A 20,068-nucleotide genomic window follows, 5' to 3' on the forward strand; every position below is an offset into this window, starting at 1 on the left:
TGTTTTGTTATTTTGAAATTATATTGGTTTATTTATTTGTATTAATATGTTTAATGCATTTAATGTAATAATTCCTTAAATATCAAATTTCCATGCCATAGTATACTTACTATAAAAGGCAGCTCCATTAATGTTTCTTGTAATGGAGCTGTGATATTTGTGATACAAAGGACTTTATTTATTGAGGGTCTCCTCTAGGGATTGAGCTCACAGTTTATTCATGAAGTGCATAAACAGCTGGAGTAAAAGCACCAACAGCCATAGCTGAACCAGACGCTCATGGTTCAGGCCCACACCATCCTGCCTGCTGTTTACATTTTAAAATCTCCCTGAAATACTGCATTTTTGACTATCTTGAAAGAAGGTACCTCACTCTGATAAACGTTGAGTTTCCCTCTGCTGGCAAAACAGTCATTTCAGGGAATTGCCCATCAGTGTCAGATGGTAACAGATTAGTATTGTGGCTGTTATTAAATTTGATTGCAACATTTATGACTTCTGTCACTCCCTCAGAAATACAGAAATTGTAATTATCAGTCATGGAAAAATTGGCAGTGTAAACCTGGAGCTTGACGGTTCTGTCTTAGGTTTCACCTGCTCCCATTTTACACCACAGCAGTCCAGCTTCTCCTCAATGCAACTTGTCAAGCTCATGCATATTTAACTGTCTGGGCTGCTATCAGATGAACCTAACCAGCAGAAGGGGTGGTGCTGCGGAGATGATGTAGATGTGTAAAGCGAGGGGGCTGGGTTTTAAGAGAACCAGCTCCACCTGCCCCTCCTCACCACGAGTGGATGCATTATGAGATGAAGACAGGATATAGACAAAAGGAAGCTCACATGATCTAGAGACTGAAACCTGGATCTACACTTTCATTTGCTCTCCTCGTTCTACACCAGTCTTTCTCTAAACTGGATCTTAAGAAGATGAAACAAGTTCCTGAAACTCTGGCTGTTTGGTACTTTGGACATTGAGGAATACTTCAGCCTTCTCTTCACTTCTCCACTGAATCCTCACTCCAGATCAAAGTGGAGAGGAAAAGCCTGTCTTCCCTCTGAGGGACCCGTGGCCCCGCGGGAAGGTGGAGCCAACCCCCCGGTGCCAAAAGCTCAGCAAGGATGATGAACAGCATCTAGTGGATTTTTCCCCTTTGTCAGAGCAGAGTCTGTTAGTGAGGTATCAAGACACTGTTTCCAGATAAAAGAGGAGAGGAAACAAAGACATTGAAAAAATGCCTTTTGGTGGGCTAGCAGGTTTGAAGGAACAGGTGCTTAAGCCTGGGAAGGAGGAAGTGAAAAACACAGTGGGGGACTCTCTAGGAAAACTGCAAAGGTGAGAGGGATTGTATGGAGAGCGATGGAAGGAGGCATTAGGACTGTGTGTGCAGGGTGTTGGGACTGCATGGAATAAGCATTTAACTCATTATCCATGTGTTTATTCACAGGGGATTCATATTTGTAATAATAACTCTGTAACTAAGAGGGAAATCTTTGCTGTCAGAGGGATGCGGAGAGCCTCGAAGAGAGCACATTGAGCCCAGCATGTTCTCTGAGATCCTGATGATAAATACATATTTGATTCTTGTGCTTTTCAGCCATTGCCAGTGATGTAATCACAGATTTTATTTTAAGACATTAATACATATTTTATATCTGATAAATATTTCACAGGGGGATGTGTTAGCCCCCATTCTGTAAGGTAGATTGTTCTCATTTTGAGAGATAAACGACCAAGTAGGCAATTTCCTGACAAATTAATTTTGTGTGTGTATCGTTACTCTACATGTACTTTCCTTATGCCTTAAAAAAAAGCATGGATGGGAATATTTGTAGTCATGTGTATTTATTATTTCAGATTTAAAAATATTATTTAAACAATATTCAGCTATATGTATCCAAAGAAGAGATTTGGTATGGGGTTCACACTAAAACAGCGTTGTCATGATCCAGCTCACTATCAATAAGCCTGCACTTTTCCAGAATCGAGATTAAGAACTTGTTGCTACAGTATGATGACATTTCCAAATGGCAGTTTTTAAAAACCAACAAAAACAGATTCATTTCAAATAATCAATAATCTCATCAGGATGCAGTTAATACTTTGTAAATGTGTTTAGTTTCTTGGGTTAGGTTATCCTGCTCCACCAAACACACACATATAATATTTAAAATAAAAGTCACATAAACAAAACATATAAAAACCAGACGTCCATACAGGTGTGCACAATTAAAGCCAAACTCTGGTTAATGCACCAATAGAAAAGATGTTATCTGGTTTTGAAAATTAAAACTTTAACCCATCTCTGTTATTTTTTAACATGTCAGCTTGTTGCTTATACTTTTGAGACTGGTTGCAGTGTAAGGGCATCGAACACCCCTAAGATAACTTCTGTATCTTAATGCAGTTCATACACATACCCACCATATTAACTATTCTTTCAAATAATCACATTTACATTACATTTTTTAATAGCCATGTATTGTTACAGAAAATATGACGCACCAGTAGTTACTTCTGTAAAGATGATAGGGATTTTCAAACTCTGGGTTTAAAAAAGTGCAGATTTGAGGGGTTGATATCGAAACGTGATCGCAGTTTCAGCTTAAATTGAGCCCTGCTCTTAGAGGAATGCAGTATAGCACTACAGCAGGCAGATGAGCAGGGGACGGAAAAAGAGATGGATTCTGGGCAGTGGAACAGGTGTGGAGAGTGATGCAGCTGAAGGCAACCCGATAACAGTGTCGTGATCTTTTCAGTCTTGTGTCATGCCTCCCCGCTCCTTACTCTGTAAGAGAGCCGAGACACTCATGTTACTGAGATGCCACATTTGATCAAAGGTACTGACAAAAGTGATCGTATTTTAAAATATTATATTGTGAAAATTGCACAAAATATGCTATATGTTTGTTTGAGTTGCAGCCATATTATGCTTTAATCACATGTAAGGTAAATGTTCAGCTATTCACTGTAAATGAACAAAGAACAGGGGAATTATGTATGAAGCAACATGTTCTAAAAAATACAGTGATGAGTGACCAGCAACAGTATGAAATAATCAAGTATACTTGACCTTATAAAATATTTAAAAAATATTTAAAAAATGTTATTGTTATAAAACAGTATGAATATTCATCAGTGCTTATAACTATAATGTTCAGTGACATTATTTCACATGATAAGTATGTTTATAATGCATTTTAAACTTGTTATTATTATGAGCTGAAGAGATAAGGAAGACCACTATGATCACATGTTCCTACTGTTACATACTCTTTATTTTCCTGCTACTTTTGACCTCTTAGGAAAATAGATGGTAGTAATGTAGAAGAAGAGGACCACATTGAACTGACAGACGATGGGCGTCCGGTGGCTTCAGCCCCGCGTCCTGCCCCGCTGCTGGACTGCTACTGTGGGGGTTTGCCCAAGCGCTACATCATCGCCATCCTCAGCGGCCTGGGCTTCTGCATCTCATTTGGCATCCGCTGCAACCTCGGTGTGGCCATTGTGGAGATGGTGAACAACAACACCGTCTACATCAACGGCACTCCTGTGATGCAGGTAGCTGCATGACATCACACAGGACCTGAGATATGAGGCCACAGGATTTTATTCTTGTTGATCTGAAGAGGCCTAACTTTATAATAAGCATCAATAAAACATTGTAAATTGAGTATTAGTAATCTTGTGTTGTACTAGACGTTTTTAAAACGACCAAATAATTTTATTAAATAGGCAAAACAGAATCTAAACCATTGACAAAGACTTAACTATTAAATACCATTTTACATGTTAAATAACACTTAAACCTCAAACCATTTAACACATTGTACAAATCATAGTGTTACAAATATCTGAAAAGCCATTTATGTGTGCTTACAGATGTTTTACAAATGATTTCCTGAAAGGTTTCAGAATCATTTTGTTATCATAAATAAAGACTATATTATAATGTGTGCCACAATTAACTTATAAACTAACATACATTATACTGTAGAATTGCTCTTATAATTATACCAAAGTAATTTACTGTTCAATGGAGGGTATTTCCATATTTTTGCTGTTCTATCAGTTTTCTTTCTTCCTCTCCAGAAAGCTCAGTTTAACTGGGACCCAGAGACAGTGGGGCTGATCCACGGCTCCTTCTTCTGGGGCTACATCGTCACTCAGATCCCCGGTGGTTTCATCTCCAACAAGCTGTTTGCCAACCGGTGACTATCAATGATTCCACTAAAACACTTAAACCTCGTTTGATGTCATTATACATTACATTTAAGACTGTTGATTGGAAAAGTAATTTGATGATGTTTTTGAGACACTTTCTACCATTCTCTGATATTTCATTAACCAAAGGATGAATTGATTATTAATCATTACATAAAGCTTTAATATTAAAGCACCTTTTATACAGATAACTACGGTTCAAAGTTCTGACAGTGATAACAACAGAAGAAACAAAAACAACCCAGTGATTTAACAGTTTGACAATTTGAAACCAATGCATAACAGACAATTAAATGATCCAAATGTATATGTAAGAGTATGTAATATGAGTAATATAAAAACTACATTATTAGAATAACAATAGATTCAAAACATTTATACAACATAAACACAGCCAAATAAGTGATTTATTAAATAATAATAAAATACAATAACACTTTATAACTTAAAAACTATTGAATGAAATAAACTGAAAATGTCTATAAACTATTTTTCCTCAAAGTTTGAAGATTTTAATACTCCCAGCAGATCTTAAATCCACAAGCACACTTTTTCATACAAATTAAGAATAAAAAGGTTATAATAAAAACGTATCATGTATTTTGTTGATTTATTTCCACGAGTAAGGCCATGTTTGCAGCAGCCCTGAGCACATTATGTTAAGAAACGCTCCAAGAAAGACTGAAAAGATCAATGTTTTAGGACAGAGCGCCTCCTCAGCCTGTGTGGGTAAAGGGTTAAAGCTGTACGGTGTGGTGAGCGGTGCTGATGGAGCAGATAGCAGTCCTGTAATAAAAGCTTCACAGGAAAAGAGGACACGCCACTGACAGAGTTAATAATGAAAGATCCTGCCTCTGATTTCTTTCTGAAACACCAGCCACTGGAATATTACAAGTGTCACTTACACACTGTTTTGGAAAAAGAGAAGGAAGGGGGGATGTGGTGAAGGAGAGAAGAGATGGGAGCTAAGCGGCACTGTGGTGATGAAGCAGAAACTTGCAGGTTGAATGGGATGTCTTTATCTCGGTGCATGAAAGGGAGAGGCGTGAGATCTGTCTCATTATAAGGCTGACTGAGATGCTTCGACCGTCAGATATTTGGAGATATGCTGCCAGCCAATATTAGACGTCTACAGTATAGCTTCCAGACACTGGGCAGCAGGTGTTTGTTTGTTGTGTGTAAACATGATGTGTAGACAGATCAGAAAAATCACAATATAAGTCAAGGTTATAATTCCCTGATAGTTTCTTAGGACATTCATGGAAGACGTTTGATTCTTAGAGGGAAAAATAGGGAATTAGTTCAGCTGACAAAAAGACGTCGATTACATTGGAAATTAATTGGAATTCATTTAAAGTGTAATCATTTAGCAGTCTCTGTATTTCCCCAATAATTTACCTTTTTCTTCCAAGAGAAGGACTAAATAATAAGGATGTAATCTAAGGGCTTTAGGTTCACATTGATGTTGCAATGCCGTCACTTAATACAAACACACACACACACTATGATGCAGTGACGTGCGGTGAGATTCATGGCTGGTGAGGCACTGACTCTTTCAGAGTCAGATTTACAAATATTATAGCCTATTTTGACCTTAATCGAAATATTCTGTTATTTTCAAAAGCTTTTTTAGTCTGATGCTATGATTAATTTTAAACAGACCGATCAACAAAAGGATACCCAAAATCTAAATATTGGATTGTTCTTTCTAAGTAAGATCCCATTTTCATTACAGTTGTGGTCTTACCTTGACTTGAAGATGAATATAAGTCCATGCTATCCTTCTGGACAACAATCTCTATTACTGTTTTGTAAAAGTCCTCCTTATCTTCCTGTAGTTTCAAAAGTCTAGTTTGTTGTTTGCGGTAGAATAACAGTAGCAACAAGAACCTGTGGGCTCACGTGCGCCCCCTTCAGTGCGGCAGAGGTTATGGCTGCCTCCCCTGGTGCTTTTTTCATTGCCGTTGTACGATGAGACCAGCGAGCCTAAATATCATATATACGTGAAATAAGTTATTTAGAGACTATGGATGGCGAGGATAAATGTAATAAAGGGATCTACAAACATTACATTGGTGACCTACAGTGAGATGGGAACAGGCATGCGCTTAGGGCCCGCTTTCCAGCCAGTTTCTGTGGGGTGACGCATTCTGAATTGAGGCAGAGCTCATCTGTGCCTCACCTCACCCCACAGTAAATGGCTTGAGCGCGCTCACAAAATAAGTGGCCGCGCTAAATTAGTTACTGTGGGCTTACGTGAGGCAGAGCTCGTCCCTGCCTCACTTCTCATCGCTCCCGTAGCGGAGCTTGGCAAATTGGCTGATTTTGACTATAAAATGCGATTGGAATCATACAGAAATCACATTTACACAAGATCAGTGGAGACATTTTATTATTATTATTATTTAGTTTTTCTTTAATTGTTTTTCCGTTACATTGGAGTATGACAGGAGGTGAGGCTCTGCCTCCCCTGCCTCCACTGACTGCACGTCGCTGCTATGATGACACTCCAGTATTTCTACAGGGTGTTTGGGGCTGCCATTTTCCTGACGTCCATTCTCAACATGTTCATCCCGTCAGCAGCGCGGGTGCACTACGGTTGTGTCATGTTTGTTCGCATCCTGCAAGGCTTAGTGGAGGTAAGAAAAAACACATTGGATGTAAAAAAAGTGAGAAGGATGCATTTTAAGCAATACTTCCATATTGTGGGAAAATACACTTATTTGACTTCTTGTTTAGAGTTAGATGATAGATCAATATCACTCTCATGTCAAAGCGCTCATCCATCAATCTCAGGCAAATACGTCTGTTTCCCAAAATGTGGAACCAAGTATTTCCACGTTGTCAGATCAATTTACTCTCAAGTCTTTGTCCTTTGACATCTTCTATACCATGTCCCTGCTAGGGTGTCACCTACCCAGCATGCCATGGGATGTGGTCCAAATGGGCGCCACCTCTTGAACGCAGTCGACTGGCCACAACTTCATTCTGTGGTGAGCGATGCCTGCAGTTTTCTCTGGTCGTATTACTCAGTGCAGACTACAAAACTGATCACAGCATAGAGCTGCAAACCAGTTTACACAACCTCCTAAGTCACAGTGTGGCTAGTCAGTAAATGGACATGAGAGAGGTCATTTTGTTTTGCAGATTTAATCCAAGGCTTTCTCTCCTGAATTCAAATAAACTGGTACCATGACAACCCACGCATCAAAACCCTCTTGACATTGTCTGTAAATGAACACGGCTCACCTGCGTGCTCAGAAAGAGCGTCTCCCTTTATTCACCTAAAGCAAGCATCACATTGCTTACTGTCCAAAAGCACTCTCATGCTCCATTCAAATCAGCCTCTCTGTGCCAACGACTCAGCATTTATTCAATGAAACTAATGTGTTTCTTTGATGACTTTGTTTTTATCCAGACACATTTCCACTATACAGTATTGTTTTCTGTGATATTGAAGTCGGTTGCACTGTTACATTAAATTAAGTCATATTATACAATACTTTGAAATGGAAATATGAACTAAGAAAACCATTTTTTTAAATATGTATTTACTTATTACTTTTAGTTATTTGTCATCCGCACTGAGATCCAATGTTACTGCTGGAATAATCATACCTTGACTTTGAAATCTGACACTGTTTTTTCACAGGATCCTACGCAGGAGCAGTGATAGCCATGCCTTTAGCGGGAGTGCTTGTTCAGTACGTCGGCTGGCCTTCAGTCTTCTATGTCTATGGTAAGACTTGTGTTTGAATAAAAATCACAACAAAAATTAAATCACACCAAACCTTTCATTAAGTAACTCTCGTAAAAATATTGCAAAAGTACAACATGTGTTTGATGGGAAGGTAAATAGCTTTTTCGCGTCTGTACGCTAAATGTAGCTGCAGCCAGCGCCAGTTAGCTTAGCTTAGCATAAAGACTGGAAACAGAGGGAAACAGTTAGCCAGGAGAATATGCCAGGCAACCAGCAGAGACTCCAGGAAGTGACTGTACCCGGCCATAACAAAATCCCATAACCTAATGTAAATTAACGCTTTTACACTTTTGTTAATATTTTCGATATAAAAATGCATTTAGTCAACCTATTTGTAAGAGAATGTATTTACCCTTGGAAAGAACCTGTCTAGCTATTTTCTCCTAATTTAGTGGGAATGCTGATACAGCATTCCAACTACTTGTTATGCTACGCTCAAAATTCTTTATTATTCCGCCGAGTTATTTTGCGCCTCTTCTGCTCCCACATTCCACATCGCAGAAACTCCGTTCGAACATCAAAACGTTCAGCTCGGTCGGGAATCGATTGCTATTACTTTTCTCATTCATAACTTTCATAATTCCAGAGACATATCCCATAATTCATCACATTTTTAACATGGAAGTCATTGGAGAAACTCTTCAGACTTGAAAAATCTTCATGCGACTTCAACTGCTAACTGTTTCTTCATACTTTCACTCAGAAACCTCATTCCAACTTTAAAATGTTACACATCTTTCTGACATTATTCGTGTAACACAACTTTTAAATCTGAAATATTAAACATTGTTCAAACCTTGGTAAAGAGGCCTTCTTCAGATTTTAGAGTGCGTGATGTCACAGCTAGAGTGGAGGACAGCTTGAAATTTGCCTTCATATATTTTTTTTAAACCTGCCATAATTCCCAAATTCTACATTCCTGAGACATCATTTTTCATGAGAAATGTAGGAAAACATCTCGTAGCTTGAAAATAAATAAATAATTAAGCAAAATAATTAAACAAAATGCCCCTGAGGGCATGAAGTGACAACAACTTTCAACATTTCTCCATTAAAGCCCATTGTAAATTCAGGCTGCTCTTTCCTCACAGCAGAAGCCGCACATATTTAGTTAATCTGCCAAAAAGGCCACATTATGAACCCGAAAGTACACAAAAAGCACACTTCAGATGCTCAGAGTTCTTGAGATGCTTCACGCGTTGAAATTTCACCGATATCTGTTACGGTTCTTCAACAAAACGTTCACATGTAAGAGGTTTATCTCTCATTCAGAACAATGCAAACGCTCTCCTCTCACTGATTAATCACCATGGACACCTTTGATCACTGGACACGTCGTTAGCTCAAATATAAACACCTGTGTCATGGAACACGATGATGTCATAACTCCAACTGACATGCTCAGAGCAGCAGACTTCAGATAATGGTTAACACAGCTCTACATCAAATCTGATGTAACGTAATGTGGTGTTACTATGGCAATGCATCCCTCGCCATAAAACAGCAGCAGACTTCAGATAATGGTTAATGGTCCTGCCCTCAACAGCTCTACGTCAATTATGGGGAGTCATTATATGCCGTTTACATGGAAACGCATCCCTCGCCATGAAACACGATGTCGCTGTAACTCCAATGGACATGGTCCGATCGCCCCCAAACTTTGCTTGTATATCACCGGTCCATGCCTCAACAGCTCTACGCCAAATCTGAGATCTCACCATAGGCTGTTTCCATGGAAACGCATCCCTCGCCTAAAAACACGATGTTGTCGTAACGCCTATGAAAAGGGTCAAAACAGCACCAGACTTCAGATAATGGTTAATGGTCCAGCCCTCAACAGCTCTACGTCAATTATGGGGTGTCATCATATGCCGTTTCCATGGAAACGCATCCCTCGGCATAAAACACGATGTCGCTATAACTCCTATGAAAATTGTCAAAAAGTGCTAAAACTTCACATGTGTGCTAACAGTCCAGCCGTGAAGACATCTACGGGACAGTTTTGAGATTTCTTCGAATGCCGTTGCCATGGCAACACAATGCTCGCCATGAAACACGGTCCAAAACTTCACAGGTTTGGTAACGATGCAGCCATCAACGCATCTAAGCGTATTATGGGGTGTCATCAAATGCCATTGGCATGGCGACAGATCATTCGCCATCAAGTTAGTTAAAAAGTTTGCAGTTAGAGCATTGCCACTAGCAATTTCTTCAGGAATTGCATTCTCTAGTTACAGTCCATCCATCCATCCATCTTCTCCCGCTTATCTGTGGTCGGGTCGCGGGGGTAGCAGTTCCAGCAGAGAGCCCCAAACTTTATTTTCCCTGGCCACATCAACCAGCTCTGACTGGGGGATCCCAAGGCGCTCCCAGGCCAGCGAAGAGATATAATCCCTCCACCTGGTCCTAGGTCTACCCCTCGGTCTCTTCCCAGCTGGATGTGCCTGGAACACCTCCCTAGGGAGGCGCCCAGGTGGCATCCTTACTAGGTGCCCGAACCACCTCAACTGACTCCTTTCGACACGAAGGAGGAGCGGTTCAACTCCGAGTCCCTCCCGGATGACTGAACTTCTCACCTTATCCCTAAGGGAGACGCCAGCCACCCTGCGGAGAAAACCCATCTAGGCCGCTTGTATCCGCGATCTCGTTCTTTCGGTCATGACCCATCCTTCATGACCATAGGTGAGGGTAGGAACGAAAATGGCCCCGTAGACAGAGAGCTTTGCCTTCTGGCTCAGCTCTCTTTTCGTCACAACGGTGCGGTAAAGCGACTGCAGTACCGCTCCCGCTGCTCCGATTCTCCGGCCCATCTCACGCTCCATTGTACCCTCACTCGAGAACAAGACCCCGAGATACTTGAACTCCTTCACTTGGGGTAAGGACTCATTCCCTACTTGGAGTGGACAGTCCATCGGTTTCCTGCTGAGAACCATAGCCTCAGATTTGGAGGTGCTGATCCTCATCCCAGCCGCTTCACACTCGGTTGCGAACCGATCCAGTGAGTGCTGAAGGTCGCAGACCGATGAAGCCATTAGAACCACATCATCTGCAAAAAGCAGTGGTGCAATCCTTAGTCCACCGAACTGCAGACTTACTGCCGAGGACCCGGACACAGCTCTCGCTTTGGGAGTACAGAGATTGGATGGCCCTGAGTAGAGACCCCCTCACCCCATACTCCTGCAGCACCTCCCACAGTAACTCCCTGGGAACTCTGTCATACGCCTTCTCCAAGTCTACAAAACACATGTAGACTGGATAAGCATACTCCCAGCCCCCTCCAGGATCCTTGCGAGAGTAAAAAGCTGATCCGTCGTTCCACGACCAGGACGGAATCCGCATTGTTCCTCCTCAATCTGAGGTTCGACAATCGGCCTGACCCTCCTTTCGAGTACCTTAGAGTAAACTTTCCCGGGGAGGCTGAGTAGTGTGATGCCTCTGTAATTGGCACACACCCTTCTGATCTCCCTTTTTGAAAGGGGGAACCACCACCCCGGTCTGCCACTCCTTCGGTACTGTTTCCGACTTCCACGCAACGTTGATGAGACGTGTCAACCATGACAGTCCCTCAACACCCAGAGCCTTCAGCATTTCTGGGCGGATCTCATCCACCCCCAGGGCTTTGCCACTGTGGAGTTGTTTGACGACCTCAGTGACCTCCCCCCGGGAGATTGGTGTTGATCCCCCTTCATACTCCAGCTCTGCCTCTAACATAGAGGGCGGAGTTGTCGGGTTCAGGAGTTCCTCAAAGTGTTCCTTCCAACGCCCCCCTCAACACTCCATCAGTTGAGGTCAACAACATCCCATCCTTACTGTACACAGCTTGGATGGTTCCCTGCTTCCCCCTCCTGAGGTGTCGGACAGTTTTCCAGAACAACTTTGGTCCCGCCCAAAAGTCCTTTTCCATGTCTTCTCCGAACTTCTCCCACACCCGCTGCTTTGCCTCGGCCACGGCTGAGGCTGCTGCCCTTCGGGCCTGTCGGTACCTTGCAACTGCCTCGGGAGTCCCCCAGGATAACAAATCCCTGAAGGCCTCCTTCTTCAGTCGGACGGCTTCCCTGACCACCGGTGTCCACCAGGAGGTTTGAGGGTTACCGCCCCTTGAGGCACCTAAGACCTTGAGACCACAGCTCCCCGCCGCGGCTTCGGCAATAGAGGCTTTGAACACCGCCCACTCTGGTTCAATGTCCCCAACCTCCACAGGAATGCCCGAAAAGCTCCGCCGGAGGTGTGAGTTGAAGGCCTCCTGAACTTGGGACTCCTCCAGACGTTCCCAGTTCACCCGAACTACACGTTCGGGCTTACCAGGTCTGTCCAGAGGCTTCCCCCGCCACTCAACCCAACTCACCACCAGATGGTGATCAGTTGACAACTCCGCCCCTCTCTTTACCCGAGTGTCCAAAACATACGGCCTCAGGTCCGATGACACGATAACAAAATCAATCATGGACCTTCTGCCTAGGGTGCTCTGGTACCACGTACACTTATGAGCATCCTTATGTTCGAACATGGTGTTTGTTATGGCCAATCCATGACTAGCACAGAAGTCCAGTAACAAACCACCACTCCGGTTCAGATCAGGGGGGCCGTTCCTCCCAATCACAAGGCCGTATACTCTGAACTGCTGTTTGGTGCATAAGCACACACAACAGTCAGAGTTTCCCCCCCCATAACCCACAGGCGTAGGGAGGCGACCCTCTCGTCCACTGGGGTAAACTCCAACAACGAAGCACCCAACCGGGGGCTTGTGAGTATCCCCACACCCGCCCGGCACCTCACACCTTGAGCAACTCCGGAGAAGAATAGAGTCCAACCCCTATCCATAAGTAAGGTTCCAGAGCCGACGCTGTGCGTAGAGGTGAGCCCAACCAGATCCAACTGGTAACGCTCCACCTCCCGCACAAGCTCCGGCTCCTTCCCCCCCAGAGAGGTGACGTTCCACGTCCCCAAAGCCAGCTTCTGTCGCCCGGGTCTGGTCCGTCGAGACCCTCTGCTTTCACTGCCACCCTTCTGGCAGCGCACCTGACCCCATCGCTGTTTCCCGTAGGTGGTGGGCCCGCGGGACGGAGAAGCGGAGGTGTTGCCCACGTTGCCTTTTCGGGCTGTGCCCGGCCGGGCTCTGTGGCAAGCCCGGCCACCAGACGCTCGCCGACGAGTCCTCCTTCTGGGCCTGGCTCCAGAAGGGGACCCTGGGCTTCCTCCGGGCCGGGTATCCTCACTTCCTGTGTCGTCTTTCATGAGGTCTTTTTGAACCAATCTTAGTCTGGCCCCTTGCCTGAGACCAATTTGCCATGGGAGATCCTACCAGGAACACAAGGTTCCAGACAACACAGCCCCCAGGTTCATCAGGGCACACAAACCTCTCTCATTTCATTTCATTTCAAACCTTTATTTATCCAGGTGTATCCCATTGAGATCATTGATCTCTTTTTCAAGGGAGACCTGTCAATCACCCCATTCTGATTGACAAGCTAAAAGCAATTGGTTTTGATAAACTATCGGTGAGCTGGATGCAATCCTACCTGGAGGGGAGAGAACAGATGGTGGAGGTAAACGGTACTCTGTCCCCCCCCCTCCCAGTGAGCTGTGGTGTTCCACAAGGAAGCATATTAGGTCCGTTACTGTTCCTAATTTATGCAAATGACATGTCATCAGCATGTGACTGCAACTTGTTCCTGTTCGCGGACGACTCAGCCCTGCTGGTCTCTGATGCCCCTTTCACACCAACGCAACTCCGGTTCAAGCTCCGTGCTAGAGCTTTTCTGGTTCAGAACCGGTTCTTCGGTTTAGCGCCGGCTCTTTTCACACTGCTCAGAGCCCGACTGGTGCTGCCGCTGCTGCGTCATGACGTCACAGTTTACGTCGCTGAGTTTCTCCCCAACGCCGGAGCTCACCTCACAACAACAACGGGCCGGGGACTGCGTTGCTTTTAATCATACGAAGCCAGATTAAATTAAATAACGACTTCTCCAACCTTATACTTTTCTCCAGAGTGCCGTGGTTCATTGTTTATTAATGTGTTTCAGCGGCATTTACCGACCGCTGCAGTGCTGGCCGGCTGCTCTTCAACGGGAGTGTATTCTCCCGTTAGCTCCGGGTTAGCTCACACGGCTCTAAAGTATTCACTGTCTGACTGTCACACAAGCAGCTGATACATATCCCCAGTTCCCCTTAAGTGAATGTGTGTCAGTCTGAATTGACGCTGTTTGGTGTCAGTCTGAATTGACGCTGTTTGGCATCACAACGCTGTTATGAAAGTTTCTCTGGTATATCATGGGTGATGTTAGCATAGCAACCGAAGCTAAACTGACTACTTGCTAAGCAGTTTTCTACAGGCACTTTTTACCGACGTATTTTTCATTATGATTCTACTTGTGATAGTCGGACATGACAACCTGTGCAGCCCATGTATTGATTCCATCCGATAGCTGCTATAATAACAAACAAAACGTCTGCCTGCTCTCCACAATGATCAATAACAGCGAACGGATGGTCAAAGTAAGGTACAAATAAACAGAATCACACGAAGCCTGGTTAGTGTTGCCTGACTTTATAAAGTGTGTTTTTTTTAACAAGTGTGTGGTTGCGTTCTAGTCACTTTGCTCAGCACTACTGCTTGTTACAACTTTTATTTGCCGTACTCGCCTTAAGTGTTAGCTCAGGTTAATCTCGCCCCCCTCCGACGTAAGCGTGACGTATGCGGTTCTTGCTTCTAGACGGACAACTTTTTGGTGCTCGAAACGAACCGGATTCCGGAGCTATGACGCTGCTCCGCTGCGGTGTGAACAGGAAAACCCGGTGCTTTTCAAGCACCAGCACCGAACCGGCCCTGAAACACCGTTGGTGTGAAAGGGGTGACAGGAGCAGATTGCAGGTTGAAAAAACCATCAGCTCCGAGCTCGGCAGAATCTGCACCTGGCTCGCCGATAATAAATTATCATTACACCTGGGTAAAACAGAGTCCATTCTCTTCGGTTCGAAACATAATCTCAGCAAATCCGACGACTTCTCAGTTGCAGTGGGTGACATTATTGTCACAAGTAAGAAGGAAATTACATACCTAGGATCTATTCTTGAGGCAAACCTCTCCTGTGACAAAATGGCATCCAATGTAATAAAAAAAGTCAATCAAAGAACTAGATTCCTATACCGGATCTCCTCTCTGGTAAACAAAAACACCCTGAAAACTCTGGCAGGAGCACTCATTCATGGGTACTATGACTATGCTTGCACGTCATGGTACCATAGCACCTCCAAGGCGCTAAAAATAAAACTTCAAACATCGCAAAATAAACTGGTCAGACTACTGCTTGACCTTTCATCTAGAACCCACCTCACCTCTGCCCACTTTGACAACCTAGGATGGAGTAGACGACAGAGTACAGCTACTTGCAATGGGCCTGGTCTACAAGATCCACTACACCTCTATGGTACCCATGTACATGTCAAAATTCTTCCCAAAGGTCAAGGAATACCATGATCATAACACCAGAGGGAGCTCCACAAATCATGTAAAACCCAGATTTGGCACAAAAAAGGGGGAATACACGTTTCTTAAATGATATGATGAATTGGAAATGGGGGACCCTGATGTAAACAAGACGAAAGTCTTTCTCTGGTCTGCATCCCCTTAACAATTGTATGTTTTGAGATGTACTGTACTGTACCCAATATACAAGCTGTTAATAAACTTTTCAATCAATCAATCAATCAATCAATCAGACCTGCTCAAGTAGGTTCCACATGAAACATACCTACCACGGTAAGGTACTGGTTCTTCAGAAAGGTAGTTACAGTCACTGTGCTAAATTAAGCTAACTGGACGCTTGCAGTTGCTTCAATACATATCAGTTGGTCTTCTTACTTAACCTTTAGCAAGAAAGCTAATATTAAACAGTATTTCCGTGAAACATTTTTCTTAAAGCTGTACAAGGGTCACTTTTTGTTTTGCAGATATTTTAGAACTGAGGTTAAAAACACTTTTGTTTGATTTGATCTTTACAAATAGATTACACACACAAACACAAATGATATAGTCTGGTGTTGAGTCATTATATACACTAGGTGTCTGTTTGGTGACTTTACAAATTGGTCTTCATATTGCCACGCTGCTGTGTCAGATGTACTTTGTATGCTTTGCACTAAGCGTTATCTGAATCGCTTTAGAGTTTGATTAAAAGGATTAACACTGACGTACTTTGCCAAATGTGTTTTAATAAAAACCTACTCTGGTTCTGCTGTGATATCATCTCGTGATTTATTGATGTAAATTAGCATTTTCCTGTCAGGGCTCTGTGACTCATACCTTTCATTTAAATAATGAAAATTCTTGTGGTCCAGAGAAGGTCTGGGCTTGTTTTAATTATGCTGTCCGGCCCATTACAAAGGCTTCACTAAGAATATAACAACTCTAATTATATATGTACAAGGTATGCATACAAAATGTTTGTAATAATGTTCTTATTCAAGGTGTTTTTGGGATGATATGGTATATCATGTGGCTGCTTCTGGCATATGGAAGTCCTGCTGAACATCCAACCATCACAGATGAGGAGAGGACGTACATCGAGACCACCATCGGTGAAACAATGCGCCAACTGAGTAAGACTGAGGTGTGTATGGGTAACATGCTGCCAGTTTCAGGGGGTCACAAACACAAACACACACAGTATACATAACAGACGTGTAGACTCAAGTAACATGACTTGGACTCAAGTCAGTCTCTGGTCACAAATTGGAAAAATAATTACTTTTTCAAAAAAAAAAAAAAGATCTTCTTGACTTTAACAATAATGACTCTTGACTTAACTTAAACTATACTAAACTAAAATATATTTCCAAGCCTTCCAAGCCCAAAAATTACATCATACGTTACCCAAAACATGTGCCACAAACCAAATGATTTGCCCTTGTTTATTAAATTCACAAACGCTAAGTCAACATGTCCCAAGATCCTCTTTGTTTGAACCAATCTGACAGCAACCAATCAAGTTGCAGGAAAGAACCATGAAGAACTAACGTTGCAGTTGGAAAACACGGTTCCATAGAAAGGACTTATTAGGACTTCAAACGTATTGTTTAGGATTTGGTACTTGACTCGAGACCTGAAATATTTAAAACTAACTATCCAACCTCTGTGGCAAACACTGACTTCTGTCTCCTAAACGCAGAAATTCAAGACACCGTGGCGTCGTTTCTTTACCTCCATGCCTGTCTATGCCATCATCGTGGCCAACTTCTGCCGCAGCTGGACCTTCTACCTGCTCCTCATCAGCCAGCCGGCGTATTTTGAGGAAGTCTTTGGCTTCCCCATCAGCAAGGTTGGCGTTGCAGTTACACTCTAGCTGTTCAGTTTACAATGACAAAGATCATACACAAAGGTTAATACTCATGGGAATGACTTAGACATTAGCTTACTGTGTGTATGATCTCCCTACAGGTGGGGATCCTGTCTGCTGTGCCCCACTTGGTGATGACTATTGTAGTTCCTATCGGAGGACAGCTGGCTGACTATTTACGCACTAACAATATCATGTCTACCACAAATGTGAGGAAAATCATGAACTGTGGAGGTACGTCTTGGTAAACTAAAAGCAATACGTTTTGTCATTTGTTATCCTTATGTGAAACATATCTATGGAAGTGTACAATGCATTTGCTTTAAGCAATTAGCTTAATGGTTTCTGTATTAACAAAGATACCTCAAAATCCCAATACTTTTTTATTGTATTTACTTGAGAGCTCGATTGCATAGAAGCATAGTAATATGACTGTTAAGTAATATCCAACCTATGGGTTTGAGGCTACTGAAGAGTGTGTATGTGTCTTTTTTTTCTTGAGAACATGTTAATTCAGAAAACAGAGCAGATGTTTTTTTATCTTAAGTAAATGCAATCTGCTTCTGTTTTTATCAATACAGATTTTAGAAGATTAAGCCTTTTTGTGTTAGTTTTGTCTTTTGCTGAGCGTTTTCTGTACATTGTTAAGGAGTCTGACTAAGGTATTGTGCAGGAAAATTATTTGAAAAATCTCTCTCAGATTGAAGGAGACCATATAAACATGTTTTTTTTTATAAATGATCTAATGACACACATTTCTCTGGTCCTGTATCAGGATTTGGTATGGAGGCTACTCTTCTGTTGGTAGTGGGGTGTTCTCACACACGCGGAGTCGCCATCTCCTTCCTAGTTCTTGCTGTAGGGTTCAGTGGATTCGCCATCTCAGGTATTACCACGTCTGCACCAAAGAAACATTTGTCTTCAACCTCAAGTGACATACTTTTAGTTTTGCTATTACTGTAAGGGGAAAACATAAGGGCTTTCCTTTTAATTTGTGGTCATTTTAAAACCCTCAAATAAACATGATGTTGCCTATTTTTCATTTTGTTGCTTTTTCCTCTTCGTTCTCTGTCTTTCGGATTACGAGAAACTTGAAGTGAATTTGGGTGTCACACAGCCTGCCTAGCCTTAACGCAGGCACTTCCCCTGAATATTTTATAGATTGTTGTCAAGGCAACCAACAAATCTACATCAAATGTGCATGTGGATCTACAAACCACATTGACTTTTAGAGAATTTATGATGACATTTTCTCACTCTTTTCTTAATCAAATGTTCTTGTGTTTGCTGTTTTCAGGTTTTAATGTCAATCACTTGGATATTGCTCCTCGCTACGCCAGCATCCTGATGGGCATTTCTAACGGGGTGGGAACACTATCTGGCATGGTGTGTCCTATTATCGTTGGAGCCCTGACTAAAAACAAGGTACAAGTTGATTTGTAACAGTAACTGTTTTGCAAATATGTTAACAGAAGTACATAAATTAGTTGCAATTCATCTAAGATATTTTGCTCTTATCTTGACTGTAAATTAAGGTTAATACTTTATCCTTTCATCTCATATTATGTTGAAATCTATTTAATTTGTAATGAGAGTAGAAAACTCAGAAACAGAGTCCTTCACTGAATTTTCCCCCTCATGTATAAAATAATATCAGCTTTGCTTTTTCATCAAACACAAACCCAATGTTTTATTCTTGCATCTATCAGCGTTTGGTGTTAATAATTTATAGCCCTCTAAAATGTACTACACACATTGGAGTTGTAGTTTTTCCAATGCCATACCGTAAGTAGGGCAGTGCATTAACAGTGTTTCCTCAGTGGTACATAATCAAAAGATCTGTCTGAGAGAGGAAAGTCATTGACTCTATTCATCCCCCCACAGACTCGTCTGGAGTGGCAGCATATCTTTATTATTGCGTCCATGGTGCATTACACAGGGGTCATTTTCTACGCTATCTTTGCTTCGGGAGAGCTACAGGAATGGGCCAACCCTGAGAACATCAGTGAGGATAAACGTGGCATTATTGATGAGGACGAGCTAGCTGAAGAATCCGAGCTCAACATGGAGGACGCAATTGCTCCAAAAAAGAGTTATGGGACCACAGACAATTCATCTGGTGGAAAACAGGGCTTGAAAAAGAAGAGAGGTGTGACCATGCAAGAGGAGGAGGAACATTGTGGGAATGGCGACTATCAGGATCGGTACCAGTGAGATGCCCTGTGGGGGGGGGGGGGCTAAACACTTGAGTCTGGTCAAGGCTGAAAGTTTCATTTCACACCCGTGGAAATGTCAGAAACATCGGCAAAGTGACAGCAGCAGCTCCATGTGTACCGCAAGATGATTTTTCTTTTGGTCAATATTCTACAGTTTAACTGTGATGTACTGTATTGTTAAAAATCATATAAAAACACAACATAAAAAAGGAAGAAATCTAAAATCAAGCATCATTTTTAAATAGATAAAATTGGGACAAGATAAAAAAATTGAACAATACTAGTAATCTCCACCGGCATATACTGTAGACTAGTGTGCTCAGTACAGACTAACTAGTGCTGTTAAAAAAGAACATCTGACTTGCATATCAACCTTGAAACCTGACATCCCTGCAGCCTGCGTTGATCGTACTCCATCTGTGAAAGCAAACTAGACTTTATGTGACTTACTTTGAGCCACCTGGCGGTTTTTGAAATGTTTTGTGTCAGCTATGCACCGTAAAAAGAGCTGTGCTTCTGGAATGTAATACTCGGC

The 20,068-nt window shown here is 42.5% G+C and overlaps 1 protein-coding gene across 1 annotated transcript; it reads left to right on the forward strand.

Annotated features, from left to right (window-relative positions):
- The first annotated feature begins 1,232 nt into the window (after positions 1-1,232).
- slc17a8 (solute carrier family 17 member 8) lies at positions 1,233-19,531 on the forward strand. Its single transcript, XM_034141852.1, has 12 exons — positions 1,233-1,333; positions 3,304-3,559; positions 4,091-4,209; positions 6,747-6,861; positions 7,128-7,215; positions 7,875-7,961; positions 16,449-16,591; positions 17,150-17,299; positions 17,419-17,551; positions 18,093-18,203; positions 18,615-18,742; positions 19,202-19,531. The coding sequence occupies exons 1-12, from the start codon at positions 1,233-1,235 to the stop codon at positions 19,529-19,531; spliced, it is 1,761 nt and encodes a 586-aa protein (XP_033997743.1).
- The last annotated feature ends 537 nt before the right edge of the window (positions 19,532-20,068 follow it).

Source organism: Trematomus bernacchii, unplaced genomic scaffold (assembly GCF_902827165.1).
Source record: "Trematomus bernacchii unplaced genomic scaffold, fTreBer1.1, whole genome shotgun sequence".
NCBI classification, from domain to species: Eukaryota; Metazoa; Chordata; class Actinopteri; order Perciformes; family Nototheniidae; genus Trematomus; species Trematomus bernacchii.